The following is a 13,221-nucleotide window of genomic DNA, read 5'->3' on the forward strand; positions in this document are numbered from 1 at the left end:
AAATAGTTGTGAAAGAGGATGGACTCAGACAAAGCTAGTAAATTAACAGTGGGTTTGGTCAAAACTAGACTAATGCTGCATTTGGATTGTACCTAGGATGGATCCAGTGCTCTGCTCCAGCAGGTGATCTAGAGGTACATACTCATTTTCAAAGAATGGCTGGTGCTGCAAGACCTAGAATCCAGCCCCTCCTGGGCTGGATTTGGGGTTTGTTAATCTTTGGCTGTGGGGCTCCCCTTCTGCCTTTACAAAAAAAAAAAAAATCAAAATCAGCGTGTAGTTTCCAGCCAAACTGTGTGTGCTGGTACTTGTAACAGTGTTCCTGTACTCATTTCATGTCCTGTAATTTGGTATTTTGTAATCAGTTGCTTCTTTTCATGAGTCCCAGCTGTTTTTTCAAATAGTTCTGAAGGCACTGGTGAATTCCTAAGTCCTTGTTTTCATGCAGCCCTCCTCAATTAAAGCCAAAGCTAAATAACTTGATGTGTGAGCCAGACTTTTTTCCTAGGGAGCAGAGAGTCCTCAGTTAGGTCCAACAACTGTGTACCACCAGAGATTTAGCCTCATATTTCCTCTCCTGTGAGGAGAGGCTGAGACAGGTGGAGAAGAGAAGGCTTTGAGGTGACCTTATTTTGTGGCCTTTCAGTATCTGAAAGGAGCCGACAAGAGAGCCAGAGAGGGACTTTTTGTAAGGGCATGTAGTGATAGGACAAGGGGAAATGGCTTTAAACTGCTTGAGGTGACCTTCTTTTGTGGCCTTTCAGTATCTGAAAGGAGCCGACAAGAGAGCCAGAGAGGGACTTTTTGTAAGGGCATGTAGTGATAGGACAAGGGGAAATGGCTTTAAACTGAAAGGGGGTAGGTGTAGATTGGACATTAGGAAGAAATTATTTGCTGTGAGGGTGGTGAGTCACTGGAACAGATTGCACAGAGAGGTTGTGGATGCCCCATCCCTGGAAATGTTCCAAGGCTGGGTTAGATGGGGCTTTGAGCAACCTGGTCTAGTAGAAGATGACCCTGCCCATGGCAAGAGGGTTGGAACTGGATGATCTTTAAAGTCCCTTTCAACCCAAAGCATCCTCTGGTCTGTGGTTCCATATAAATGCACATTTTTTTGCATTAGGCTGTAGTCCACTTTTTCAAGTGGCAAGAGTTGTAAGGGCTAGACTGTGACTAGGGTTGCCTGTTGTCTTCTGGGATGTAGCCTTAAGCTGCCCTGGTGTTCCTGTCCCTTCTCTTTTCTGCACAATTTTGCAGTTCATCAAATGGAGGAAACTATGCAGAACTACTTTATGCATAAACATAAAATAGTTGAAATGCTTGAATTGCAGAGGTGCTGTTAAAGAGTACAATGTGGTAGGAATATGCTGCTTTTCAGGACATACTACAATGCAGATCTCTTCTGGGGCCTCTGCTTTGGTGAGAAGTGACTCAAAAACCCCTCATATTAATTCAAGATGCTGACTATTTGTGGTTGGTCTGTCTCAAAACCCTACTGCTCTAGGCATGGGAGGTATTCATGTCTTGGAGTGCTTTAGAAGTTAAATCCATGGAGTTGGGAGTTGTTCCAAGTAGTTGTGCTGCTTCAGTCTAGTCCTTTCCCAAAGACTCTTTCCTCTAGCTCTTAAAAAGAAGTGAATAAAGGTTTAAAATTATGCCTGTCTCTTTCAAATAAGTTGTTTGGTCAGCATGTGCAGTTGGAGAAGTTTGAGGGAAGTTGTAAATCCTATTAATGACACAGGCTGCAGGAAGATATTCTTGGGAAGAAAAGCAAAAATGTGGTTCTGAGTGAGCATTGCGGCTACAAAGGTGTGCCAGGTGCCAAGCAGCAGAGCCACATGCATTGCCACTCTTTGGCATGCATTTGTGGGAAGCATCAGGAGCCTCCATGTGCATGAGTCACTCCAGCAGCAGCTGTGAGTCAAATCCATACATGCCAGTGTAGCTCTTTGGCTGTGCCAGCACCTGGAAGGAGCAATTGGAGGCATTGTAGCTTGGGAGAACCAATGCAGACATTGTCTGATGTTAGCTAGGGAAGAAATGAGACTTTCAGAACACGTAATGTAATCTGAAACTTGCCAGCATGGTGACTGTATTTCAGGTAAGCCTCTTTGTGAGTAAGTGGCTTCTGACAATGGCCTGGATTGTAATACCAGAGCTACTTGGCAGTCTAGGATCCTCTAAACTTAAAAGCCCCATACCTGAAAATATCCTCTGTGATCACCTGTAATGTGTTGGTTTAACTAAACTTTTATTAGATTGTCAGCTACTGAAGGCAGCGCTACTGTAGAGGAAAATAAAAGACAGTGAAGTGGAGGAACTTGCTGGAGGTGTGGTTGCTTCTATTACAGATGGAAAAATAATGTGTGAACATGTTTTTGATTGTGTAACAAAAACAACTGGCTTGAAACGCTGAAATGAAAATTTCCCTTCCAGGTGCTTCTGTGGTGCAGTTGCACTGCAGAATTTGTGGGCTGGAAGAATACTAGTCCTTGCCCTGGACATGGGAACTGGTGATTACTACAGTTTCCAAGAATTATGTCATGTAATTCGTTAAATGTGCTGGAAGAGGAACCTCTGGGGATTCAGTGAGTGGCACAGCAAGCAGAGCTACCTGCTCTGCAGTTATGGGCTTTTATCACCTGTTTATAGTCACTGGTTTGGACAAGTTGCTGTTGTTTCCAAACCTTTACTAATTGTCAGGGTTGATTATTCACTATGTTTAAGGTGTTGCTTTTGCTGTATATTTTTTTCTGGAACTTAAGGCTGTCATAGCAGTCTTTCCAGGCAAGAAAAACAGAACATCTGGAAGGAACAGCCTGATTGTTTCAATGTTATTTCTATTTATCTCTTCCTCCTTCAGGATGACAACTGGGGTGAGACCACAACGGCAATCACAGGCACCTCTGAGCACAGTATTTCCCAGGAGGACATTGCCCGGATCAGTAAGGATCTGGAAGACAGCGTTGGGTTGGACTGCAAGCGTTACCTGGGCTTAACAGTGGCAGCTGTTCTCGGACTCCTAGTCTTCCTCACCCCCATTGCCTTCATTCTGTTACCCCAGATCCTGTGGCGAGATGATCTGGAGCCATGTGGTACTGTCTGTGAGGGACTGTTCATCTCTGTGGCGTTTAAACTCCTCATTCTCCTGATCGGGACCTGGGCTCTTTTTTTCCGCCAGCCCAAGGCAGACCTACCGAGGGTGTTTGTGTTTCGGGCCCTTCTGCTGGTCCTCATATTCCTCTTTGTGTTTTCCTACTGGCTCTTTTACGGCGTTCGCATCTTGGACTCGAAGGACACCAACTACCAAGGGATAGTGCAGTATGCCGTGTCTCTGGTGGATGCCCTGCTCTTCATCCACTACCTGGCCATCGTGCTGCTGGAGCTGCGGCAGCTGCAGCCCATGTTCACCGTCAAGGTGGTTCGCTCCACGGACGGAGAGTCGCGATACTACAGCCTGGGACCCCTCAGGTAGGTACGAGCCCTTGGAGTCTGCTGGTGTGGCTCTGCTGTGGCGTGAAGCATCAGCTGCATTTGGGTCTGTGTTGTTGCTGGTTCACCTCAGGTAGGTGCGAGCCCTTGGAGTCTGCTGGTGTAGATATGTGTGGCTCTGCTGTGGCGTGAAGCATCAGCTGCATTTGGGTCTGTGTTGTTGCTGGTTCATGAATCTTCCCCCAGAAGAATTCCAGAGTCCCTCCGAAGTTACCAAACTGAATCTCTCTGTCCTCTCTCTGAGTGTGGGAGAGGCTGTACCTGCCTCAGAGGAGTCCTGTGCATTTCAGTGAATGAAAAAAAGCTGATGCCATAACTTTGGGATGGTCAATATCCTGATGAGATCTTTAAAATCCTTGTCTGGACTTCTTTCCCTGTCTCTTTACTGGAGGAAAATGGAGACCTTTCCTTGTGTAGTTGGGGCTGCCTTGTGCATTTTGGTTGTAGGGGCCAGGCGCTGCTTTGGGAGCAGCCCTTCAGGCCATGAAGAGCCTAACTGCTCAGAGACTCCTGACAGCAGGCCAGGCCACATGGCAGGAGCTGATGGTTTTATGTCGTGATGCTCTTTTTGCCATTAGGTATGGATCAGTTTGCTGGGTTGGATGTATCTGGGAGCCATAGGTATGACACAAGGATGCTGCTTCCACCCTGCTGCTGGCATTAGTGCTTCCCTTAACGACGGTACAAAAAAGGACAGGTGTCTGAATTGCCTTAGTTCCTGTGTCCTGCAAAGCTCTTCTGAAATCCCTTAGTTCCTGTGTCCTGTGAAGCTAGCAGCTGAGCTCTGGAGATGATTCCCCAGGCTGAATGTGCACTTAAACATCTGTTCAGCTTATCCTGTCCAGACCCCAATGGCATGTGTATCTGTGGCAGATGAAGAGATTAGCATCTGCTGGTTTAAGTGGATGTAGGAGCAGCCTCCTGCAGCCGTTAGCTTAGCAGTGGAATTGCTTTGAAGCAGATTTAGTGGTTGAAGCTGAAGTCCGGGAGTTTTCTCCTGGGTAAAGAAGAACTTGAGGCCTCTTGGGTGAAGTAGGTCTGGACTCTGCTTTGTTTTCCTTCTCTGTAAAATGTGGAGAGCCCTTGGACGTGCACCAATTGACTTAATTAAATGTCTCTTTCAGGATTTCAAAAATCTGTTGGTTTTCTTGTGAAATAAATTTTTTTTGAGCTTAATTGCTCTGTGGTCATTGAGCCAGTATAACCTATATGATGAGAGAGATGGAAAGATGAGTACCAGAGTTTCCCTGTGCTACAATATTGTGCCTTGAGGCGTGATGAGGCAGTTCTGTCATAAGTGAATTCAGCAGAGAAACTTTGGTATGTGTCAGTATTTACCCATATATACACACACAGAGCAGATTTGGTATGAGGGAGTTTGCTTGGTTGTAGATTGTGGGTTTGTGTTCAGAGGAACTGAGATCCTACACCTGCCAAAGTGTGCATGTCTAACTTGTCATTGGAGGCAAAGAACTTGCTTGAGAATCAAGGCCTGAATGTTTAATAGTGCATGTGTTAGAAGCAGTGTTTTCTCCAATTCTTTTCTTTGCAGCAGGGTTTTGAAATGAGTTGTAAAACTTAGGATAAAATCTAAGATGTATGAAAACTTTTAACTTCTTGTTTGTTGGCAAGCTGATTTTGGTTTTGTTTGGTACATTGAATGTAAGCCACGCAGCACATGGATGCTCCAGTGTAACAGAAGAGGCTCATCAAGCATGTCTGATAATGCTAAACTAGTGTTGCTTTTTCCATAGTTTGACAGATGAGCATAATGTATATTGACATGTATTTTGAAACCTGCGTGTCTTTCCATATTTGCTGCTACAAAGGTAAAGCTGTAGATTTGATTAGGGCCCAGTGTCTCACAGCAAAGGAAGAGTTTCTCCTCTCTGTGTGTTACTTATGTGTAAGACCTTCAGATCTTGATAAAGGTTGTGGCTGCCATGTGACCAACTGCATAAAAAGTGAATGTAGTTAATGTCCTTCAGCATCTAAGGGGTTAGGATTGTGACATGTTTGTGAAACATGAAAAAAAAATCATGATCATATTCACAGCATAACTTTGCACAGTTTTCATTAAGGTCTTGTCATGCTAGTTGATGAAATGTAGGTTGGGGCTGCTTTCTGCCCCTGATTCTCTGGCCGAGGCATGGTGCTGGAGTGGGAGGTCTGTTGATGGGAGAATGTGAAGACACGCAAGGACAGTCTGGATTTCAGGAAGGCTGGAGAAAAGCAGCCTTGTAGGTGTGCTGGAGAGGTGATTCTAACTATGATGGAATAGCCATGTACCACATGCTGCTGCCTTTGGACTCTTTTTGCCACCATGTATACTTGCCTCATCCTAACACTTTTAAAGGGGTCTTGGGGAGGTTTTGAGCTGTCATCTGGAAGGAAACAGCTTTCTTTTACAGGTATAGTAATCTGACTGTCTCCTGAAATCAAAACCTTTTGTCTCTTTATGCTCTCAAATATCTTAAAAGTTTTGATGACAAACAGTCCATGGAGTCTATCTTCCTCAGCAGTCTAGTGTGCTCTGGAGAAACTAGTGGTGAGAAGGGATCTTGGATTGTTCCGTGTTGATTCTTGGAGTCATTCTGGATTTTTTTTCCTTCACAGCAAAATTGTTGATATCACCCTTTTTAATGCAAAGATGGAAGCTTTCCAATTCTAGGTCTTTTCTGGTGAGGTAGAGGGAGCTGCTTTGTAAGTATGAGAGCAACTTGTTTTCTGGGGGAGAAGGGAAGAAAACAATAGCTCAGCTGCCCTTCTGGCAAACCATGTTTTTGCGAGGCAGGGTACAGACAGGATTTTCCACCCTGCTTGGCTCCAGATGCGGTAAAGAAGTTGAAAGTGCTGAGTTAGGTATTCCACTCCACCCCTGAGAGCCCTAGGTCCAGGAGGGTAAGCATATTTGGGACTAGTTCCCCAAATTCATATTATAATCAGCCTATTAATAGGCTGTCTTGGTCCCACCCCCAGCACTTTGGCTATAACTTTTCTTCTGGGAGACTTGACTGCCAAAACGAACGTTCCCTTTGGCGTTGATTCAGGAGCTTGGAGGGGGGAGGTAAAAATTAAATAGGAGTCTCGATGAGTGTGGTGCCAAGTCTCAGCTCACTGACTGCTCCGCTGCTCCTTCTGGAGGAAGGGTTGCCACACGGGGCAAATGCTTTCTGGTGGTATGTGTGGGTAAAGAGCAGGGAGCAGCAGAGATGCAGGAAAGGTCAAGCCTGGGAAAATACAGGAGGTTGGGGGGGAATGGTGGCGAGACTTTGAAAGCAACAACAAAGGGAAGCAAAGGTGGAGGAGCACAACAAACAGTAGATAACTTCAGTCGAAAGGCCGATACTTTAGTGAGTGGAGGCTTGGATTTGCAGCTTCAGTTTTTCCCTGTAAATAGGGATGCTGATGACACTTGTCATCCAGAGTTCAGTACTGTCTTTATGGCTCAGAAACTGTGTAGGAAGGATCTTGCTGGAGAAACCCCTCCTTTTATGTAGTTAGGGTGCTAACCATATTGCCTTCCTATCCAGTGAGTACTCTCCCACCCTAGAGCTTTGCTAGTCTAGACAGCTCAAGAAAATGAATGTCTTGTAATACATGTGGTAATTACTGATCTTTCACGTAGACTGGATGTTGGGCTGCAGGACAGTTAGTCTTGGTTTTCTGAGGTTAGAAATGTTTGAGTGGGTCCTCCTCCTCCCTTTTGCTCATCCTTGCAGCAGGTGTGTGAGGAGCAGAGCTGTGATAGTTCATCTTGTGTTGGGCTGTTTAAAGGAGTTGGAGTTTCAGTCTTCTTTTCTGTCTGTCGTGGTTTACCCCAGCTGGCAGGTAAGTACCACACAGCCCCTCACTCACACCTCACTCTGTAGGATGGGGATGAGAATCAGTGAAAAGGTAAAATCTGTGGGTTGAGATAAGAACAGCTGAACATTTTAATTAATGTGAAGTATAATACTAATTATAATGACATTGATAATAGTACTTGTAATGAAGAGAGGAGAGGGAGGGAAATAAAACCCAAGGAAGGCAAGTGATGCTCAATACGGTTGCTCTCCACCCCCAGACTGATGCCCAGCCTGTTCCCAGGCAGTGATTGGTGGCTCCTGGCCAGCTGTCCTCAGTTGATACACGGAGCATGATGTTCTGTGGTATGGAATATCCCCTTGGCCACTTTGGGTCAGCTGTCCTGGCTGTGCTCCCTCCCAGCTTCTTGTGCAACTCGTCACTGAGTGGCAGAGCATGGGAAAATGAAAAGTCCTTGACTTAAAGTAAGCAGTGCTTAGCAACAACCCAAACATCAGTTTACTGGGAAGAAAAGGAATGCAATCCCAGAGAAAACCAGGACACTGTCCTTTCTGGTGTGGGTTTGCCTTTATGAACCGTGAGGCTAGGAAGCTGGTGAGGAAACCTATGTACACCTTTAGAATCAGGGTTCAAGTTTTGCAGATGGCTGTGTGCTGGTCAGTGTTCTCTTGTCAATCCAATCAAGAGAAGCTTGGTATTCAGAAGTAGCAGTGCTGTATGGTAAAAGTGTGCTTGAACATTCCCTGTACCCTTGTTGCCCATCTCCATTTGCATGGGTGTTTGCTGAACGGTGGTTTAAAAATTAAATTAAACTGTGGTTTAAAAATAAAGGGAACAGCTGTTTCCTCAAAACAAGTACCTGTCTCTGAAAACCCAGTACCTTCTCTGCAGAAATTATCAATGCCTTACTGAGGGACCTGGTGGCTTGCACACACTCACAAAAGAAAGGAGGGGCAGACATGTTCTGTGCAAGGGGATCACGTTCAGTCTGTCTCCAGCTGCTTTGGGTGTTTGTTGGACCTCTTGCTTATAAAGCTGATCTCTAGGTTGTCAGTATTTACTGATTAATCTGATGAGTGCTCTCTTGTCAGGCATTCCTTGGTGCTGCTGGTACTTTGTTCACTACTGAGGGAATGTGTGGAGACCTAGAGGAGTGGGAATAGGCGTCTCCATATTCCAGCCTGCATTTGTAAGCCTTGACATCTGATCTTGTTGCTCAAGTATACCTCCCCATGTCGAGGGTGCTGATGAAGAGCACGAGGTCAGCATTTGAACTGTACAGAATCCTCTTGTCTGGAGTTGTGTCAACTCTTAACGCTGTTTTAAAATCTTTTTTACTCCTCAAAAGCTTCTATGGAATATAGACACTTTGGTTTCTGTTTCTAGCATGGTTTGTAACCATGGGTTTACAGGCAGCTAGATCTCTTCCCTGAGCAAGAGCTGCTGCAATCTTGCTGGTTTCTGGTGGAGGACTGAGCCCACACATACACTTCTGGGGTATTTCTGTTTCCAGTAGGGCAGTCAGAAGGGACTGCAGGACAAACATTGGTGCACCATAGTGCAGTGCTCTACCTGCCGAGCTAAATCCTGCTGGAGACGCTCCAGTCTTTTCCTTCTCCCTGTGTGCAGTTTGTTTGCTCTGTGTTCCCAGGGACCTGAGGAATTACACTGACCCTCCTTTCTCCTTGGGGTTTCTTCAACCTCACAATCTTCTGTAGTGATGCACGCTGATGAGTTTTTACCTTGTCCTGTAGCAAAACGTATTATTAACTGTCCTGCTGCTCTGATTGCAGGAACTTGCTTGAACAGCGTTACACGGTTTTTGCAGACCAGCTCTCTTGCTGGAGCCTCCAGCCTGTGTGAAATTAGTCTTGTTCTTGAATACGTTTTCCCTGTCCTGAAATCTGTACAAGGTGTCCTGATGCCCATTTGTGTGATTTTTTTTTTTTCCCTGCCCATCACCAAACGCGACGAGCACAAGCATTGATCAGTCTCCCCTCCCCAGGAGTTCTGGGATAGCCGGCTAAATGGGTGTTAATTGCACCTGCAGGTGTGACGCTCTTGGGGAAACTGAGGGGTCTCCTCCAGAGCAGCTTCTTTAGCACTGAGAGGTGTCAGACTTGTGACACCACCCCCAATCCAGTGTCTCTCCAGCAGCACTTCACAAAACTGCGTTTACATCCACCTTTTTGCAGCTCATCATCTCTGCAACTTCTTGCAACTCATCTGGGCTGCTTTTCCGTGCTCCCAGTCCTGAAAGTGCTGAACTTTGTTCACAGCGGGCACTTGAGCATTAGCACCTTTCAAACACCCCGTGCCATGAAGTGGTCACGGAGTAGGGACGAAAGCTCTGACTTGTGGATGAGCTGATAATGACTTATATAGGAAGATATTTTCAGCCACATTCTTAACCATTTTTAGTCACAGGCCATACTTTCCCCCTCTGCCTGTGTCTGCTGCCTCTCCTCTGGAGGATGGTGCTACAGAGATATGATTGCTCTAGCCAGGAGGGTACCCTTGGAATTACAGAAGGGAATTTTCCAGTAGCCTCTGAAAAAAAAAAGTGCTGTTCCCTGCTGAGTAGGGAGCACTCTCCTTTGATGTTCCAGATGAGTTATGGGAATAGTGCCTTGTTCTGTTTTACAAGGGTCTGTTTGGTGGTGCAAGGAGTGTGTTGCCTGCAAAGTTCAGCTAGGACTTATGACATGGGTCAGAGCAGCACCTCATTAAGAGGCTGCTTGTTTGTGACAGAAGTGAACAGCAAGCTCCAGGAATGCCAGGTACTCCTCATTAGAGGTGAGGGGAAGCCTAGGATGGACCGTAAGTATTGACAACATGCACAACTCGACTGGGAGTTTCTGATGTGGTAAAGCCGTGGAGGGCGTGCTTTTCTGAAAGGAGCATGTTTTCCTAGCCTTTCTGCATACAGTTTCCAGATTTTACATATGGCTTTTCATGTGGAACTGCTTCTCCTTTTGATAAAGGGGAGAGAGCTGGCGGAACTGAAGTGCCTACATTTTTCTACCCTTCTCTCCTCCCTTCCTTGATCTCGATCCCTGATCCCCCCAGCATCCTCTGTGCCATTGAGCGTGAGCTGAGTGCCCCAGACACCAGGCCAGGTACCAGTCTTGTTTGTGCTCCTGCAGATGCACCAGGCAGCAAAGGCAAGTGGCCAGGCTGATTGTTATACCCTGGAGCAGTCCTGCATTTTTGGAATACTTAATACTTTAAAAGTTTACAAGCCTACTTGCAGGTGAAGTGCCCGCTGTCAATTATTAACCCCCATGGCCAGTACAGTGTTACTTGCTCCCTGGTGAGGAGCTGCTCGTCTTTCTGAAAGAGATGGTGTGGAGGAAATGCCACTGGGTTCATCTGCAGGGATTTCCTTTCTTGTTGGCTTGTCTTTCAAAACCAACACTGCCCAGAAGTCCAAGAACGGTATGCACTCCAGCCTACCCTGTACTTTGGGGGTTTGTTGTGGAATTTCTGTTCCACTGCTGTCCGTGCCCTCCGAAGTGCCTGTGTGTACCACCCACAGAGACAGATGGCCTCTCTAAGCTGCCGAACAAATTTTGTGGCCATGAAGGTACTTTTATCTTCAGATGCTGCAAAAAAAATCCACCCCCTCAACCTTTGACGTCTGTTTCTTGTGGTGAACGATTAAATACAAATATTCTGCAAAGAAGTGAGCTGTGTGCCCTTTGGGGGGAAAAGAGGAGGCTCGCGCCTTGCTAAGAGGACAAGGAGTTGTGAATTTATAGTTCTCATATAGCACAACAAGTAAAGTCTAATAAATATGGAAGCTAATTCCTGACTCTACCCTGAAGAAGTAAGGAAAAGTTAATAAGGAGCTGCGTGGTAGTAATAGAATCTTAAAAATAATTTATATATTAATGGCTATAAATTTGAGGGCAGTATTTTCACTTATAACTTGATTGCCCCTCCAGTACATGCTTAAATGAACTTCAGTGCTTAAATTTCTTTTGTTCAGTGTAGGTCAAGTGGGGACATCAGCTGACAATGTGGGGAGAGCTATTCCCTGGCTGACAGGAAAACAGATTCCTGGCACAGCAGTAAGGACCTTGGCTGTGGTTTGGAGCTTCAGGCTGCTGACTCTGGCTTGCGTTCCTCTAGTTAGTCCTGGTAGAAGGTTATCTACATCCTTGCTGGGGCTGGATTTTTTTCTTTCAGCTTGGAGCTGCAGGTCATGTCCCTGTGGCCCTAGTGTTGTTTGTAGTGTTGCTTTGTGCTGGTTATGAAATCAGGTGGCCCTCAGGTGGCCCTTGCTTGGGCAGAGCTTGCTGGGGTGGAGCTTTGCAGGGGATGCTGTGTGGTGGAGGGATGCTGTGCAAGACAGGCTGGGCTGTGCTCTCTGATACCTCTCTGAGTGCAAAGGTCTGCTACTGGCTGACGTGGATGCTGCCTCTTCAGGCCTCTCTGTGTGGCTTGCAGGAGAACAACATTCCCAGGTGTTTTGAGAGGAACCCTAGAACAAGTTAAAGCTTCTCTATTGACTCAAAAGACCTCATTCAAAGTCCTGCCACATTAATCCCATCCCCACCTGGGAATCAAAGAAGAGATGCTCCTCTTGAGAGAGCATCCGACCAGGCAGCTACAGGATCAAGAGCTGAATGCTAAAGTTTCATGGCTGCAGCATTTAAATGTGAAGTCCTATTACAGCACTGGAGTTTCACTGCCAGTAGAAGCTTGGAACACTTTGTTATTTTCTTGAAAGTAAAGCCGTACTTCTTAGCTTTGACTTAAAAGAAACACCCTAAATCAGCAACTAACCCGTTCTCCCATCCTCAAAAAAACTACCAACAAAAAGCCCCACCCTTAGTTACTTCATAACTATTCATGTAGCTTGGCTAAAGACTGGCCTTAATTTAAAGCCTGTTCATGCTTCAAATATCTTGTGTACATGCAGACTCTTAAAAACTTCTTGCCATACCTGCCAACTCCTGCATATACTTTTTTTTTTTCATTTGAGGCTTAGACTAATCAGAGGAATAGCATGTGTGTATGCTAGGAAGAGGAAATGCATCACTGTTGTGGATTATGCTGCTCCCAGGAACTGGAAATGGTAATCCAGGTCCCATATGTTCCTGACTTATGCAGGGTTCTTGGGTGCTGGAGCAGGACACAGGCTTGATCTGGAACCTGATGGGTGCCCTGTGACTCAGGGCTTGGGGGTGTCTGGTATTTCATCCCTTGTGTCTGCACTAAGTGCCTGTCTCAACTCACCCTTGCATGCAGGGTAAGCTCGTGATCTTGTTCCTAATTCCTGTGTTCAGAAGGTAAAGCACACCTTGGCATTGTTCTGTCCCCCTGACTTGTTTGAAATGCCCTAAATCCTAAATACAACCTGAAGTGTGTAGAAACTTTTGAAAGAGGTTACACCTCCCTCAGAAATACTCGGTACACCCCTCAATTAAATAAATGTTTGATCATAGTTCTGCATCACTTCTTAAGCTAATGCTGCTGCAGAAAAAAATCCTGTCAGCAGCCTGATCCTTCCTCACCCCTCCCAAAGAAATATTGTATAGTTGCACAGCAATGCAGTGGAGGAATTGGGGAACTGGTAATTTATATCTCTATTATCCATGTAGCTTTTTCAGTTTGTCTGTGTATTTTTCTACTTGGATTATTTTGCTCATCTTAATTTCTGCAGTCTTCTTAACTACCCTTGTGGTGTTTAATGCTTACAAAGGCTTGTGGTGGCAGAGGAAAGGTTTGGTGGAGCTGAGGGAAAGAAGCAGGATAGAATTCTCTCATGGCTACAGACTTGAATTCAACTTGTCATTGACCAGGAACCCCAGGTCCCTTTCTGTGGCACTGCTGTCCCGCATCTCATTCCTCAATCTGTCTGTACATCCAGAATTGCCCCATCCCACGTGCAGAACCTGTTCCTTTCCCTTGTTG

At 45.7% G+C, this 13,221-nt stretch overlaps 1 protein-coding gene across 1 annotated transcript in view; it reads left to right on the forward strand.

The window, feature by feature from the left end:
- VANGL1 (VANGL planar cell polarity protein 1) overlaps positions 1-13,221 on the forward strand; it is a 42,795-nt gene that overhangs the window by 10,417 nt on the left and 19,157 nt on the right. Inside the window, exon 4 of the mRNA XM_039718005.1 lies at positions 2,864-3,471. Within this exon, the coding sequence (XP_039573939.1) occupies positions 2,864-3,471 (608 nt within the window). The remainder of the gene's footprint in view (positions 1-2,863; positions 3,472-13,221) is intronic.

This window comes from Passer montanus, unplaced genomic scaffold (genome assembly GCF_014805655.1).
Source record: "Passer montanus isolate IOZ18808 unplaced genomic scaffold, ASM1480565v1 scaffold39, whole genome shotgun sequence".
Classification (NCBI taxonomy): domain Eukaryota; kingdom Metazoa; phylum Chordata; class Aves; order Passeriformes; family Passeridae; genus Passer; species Passer montanus.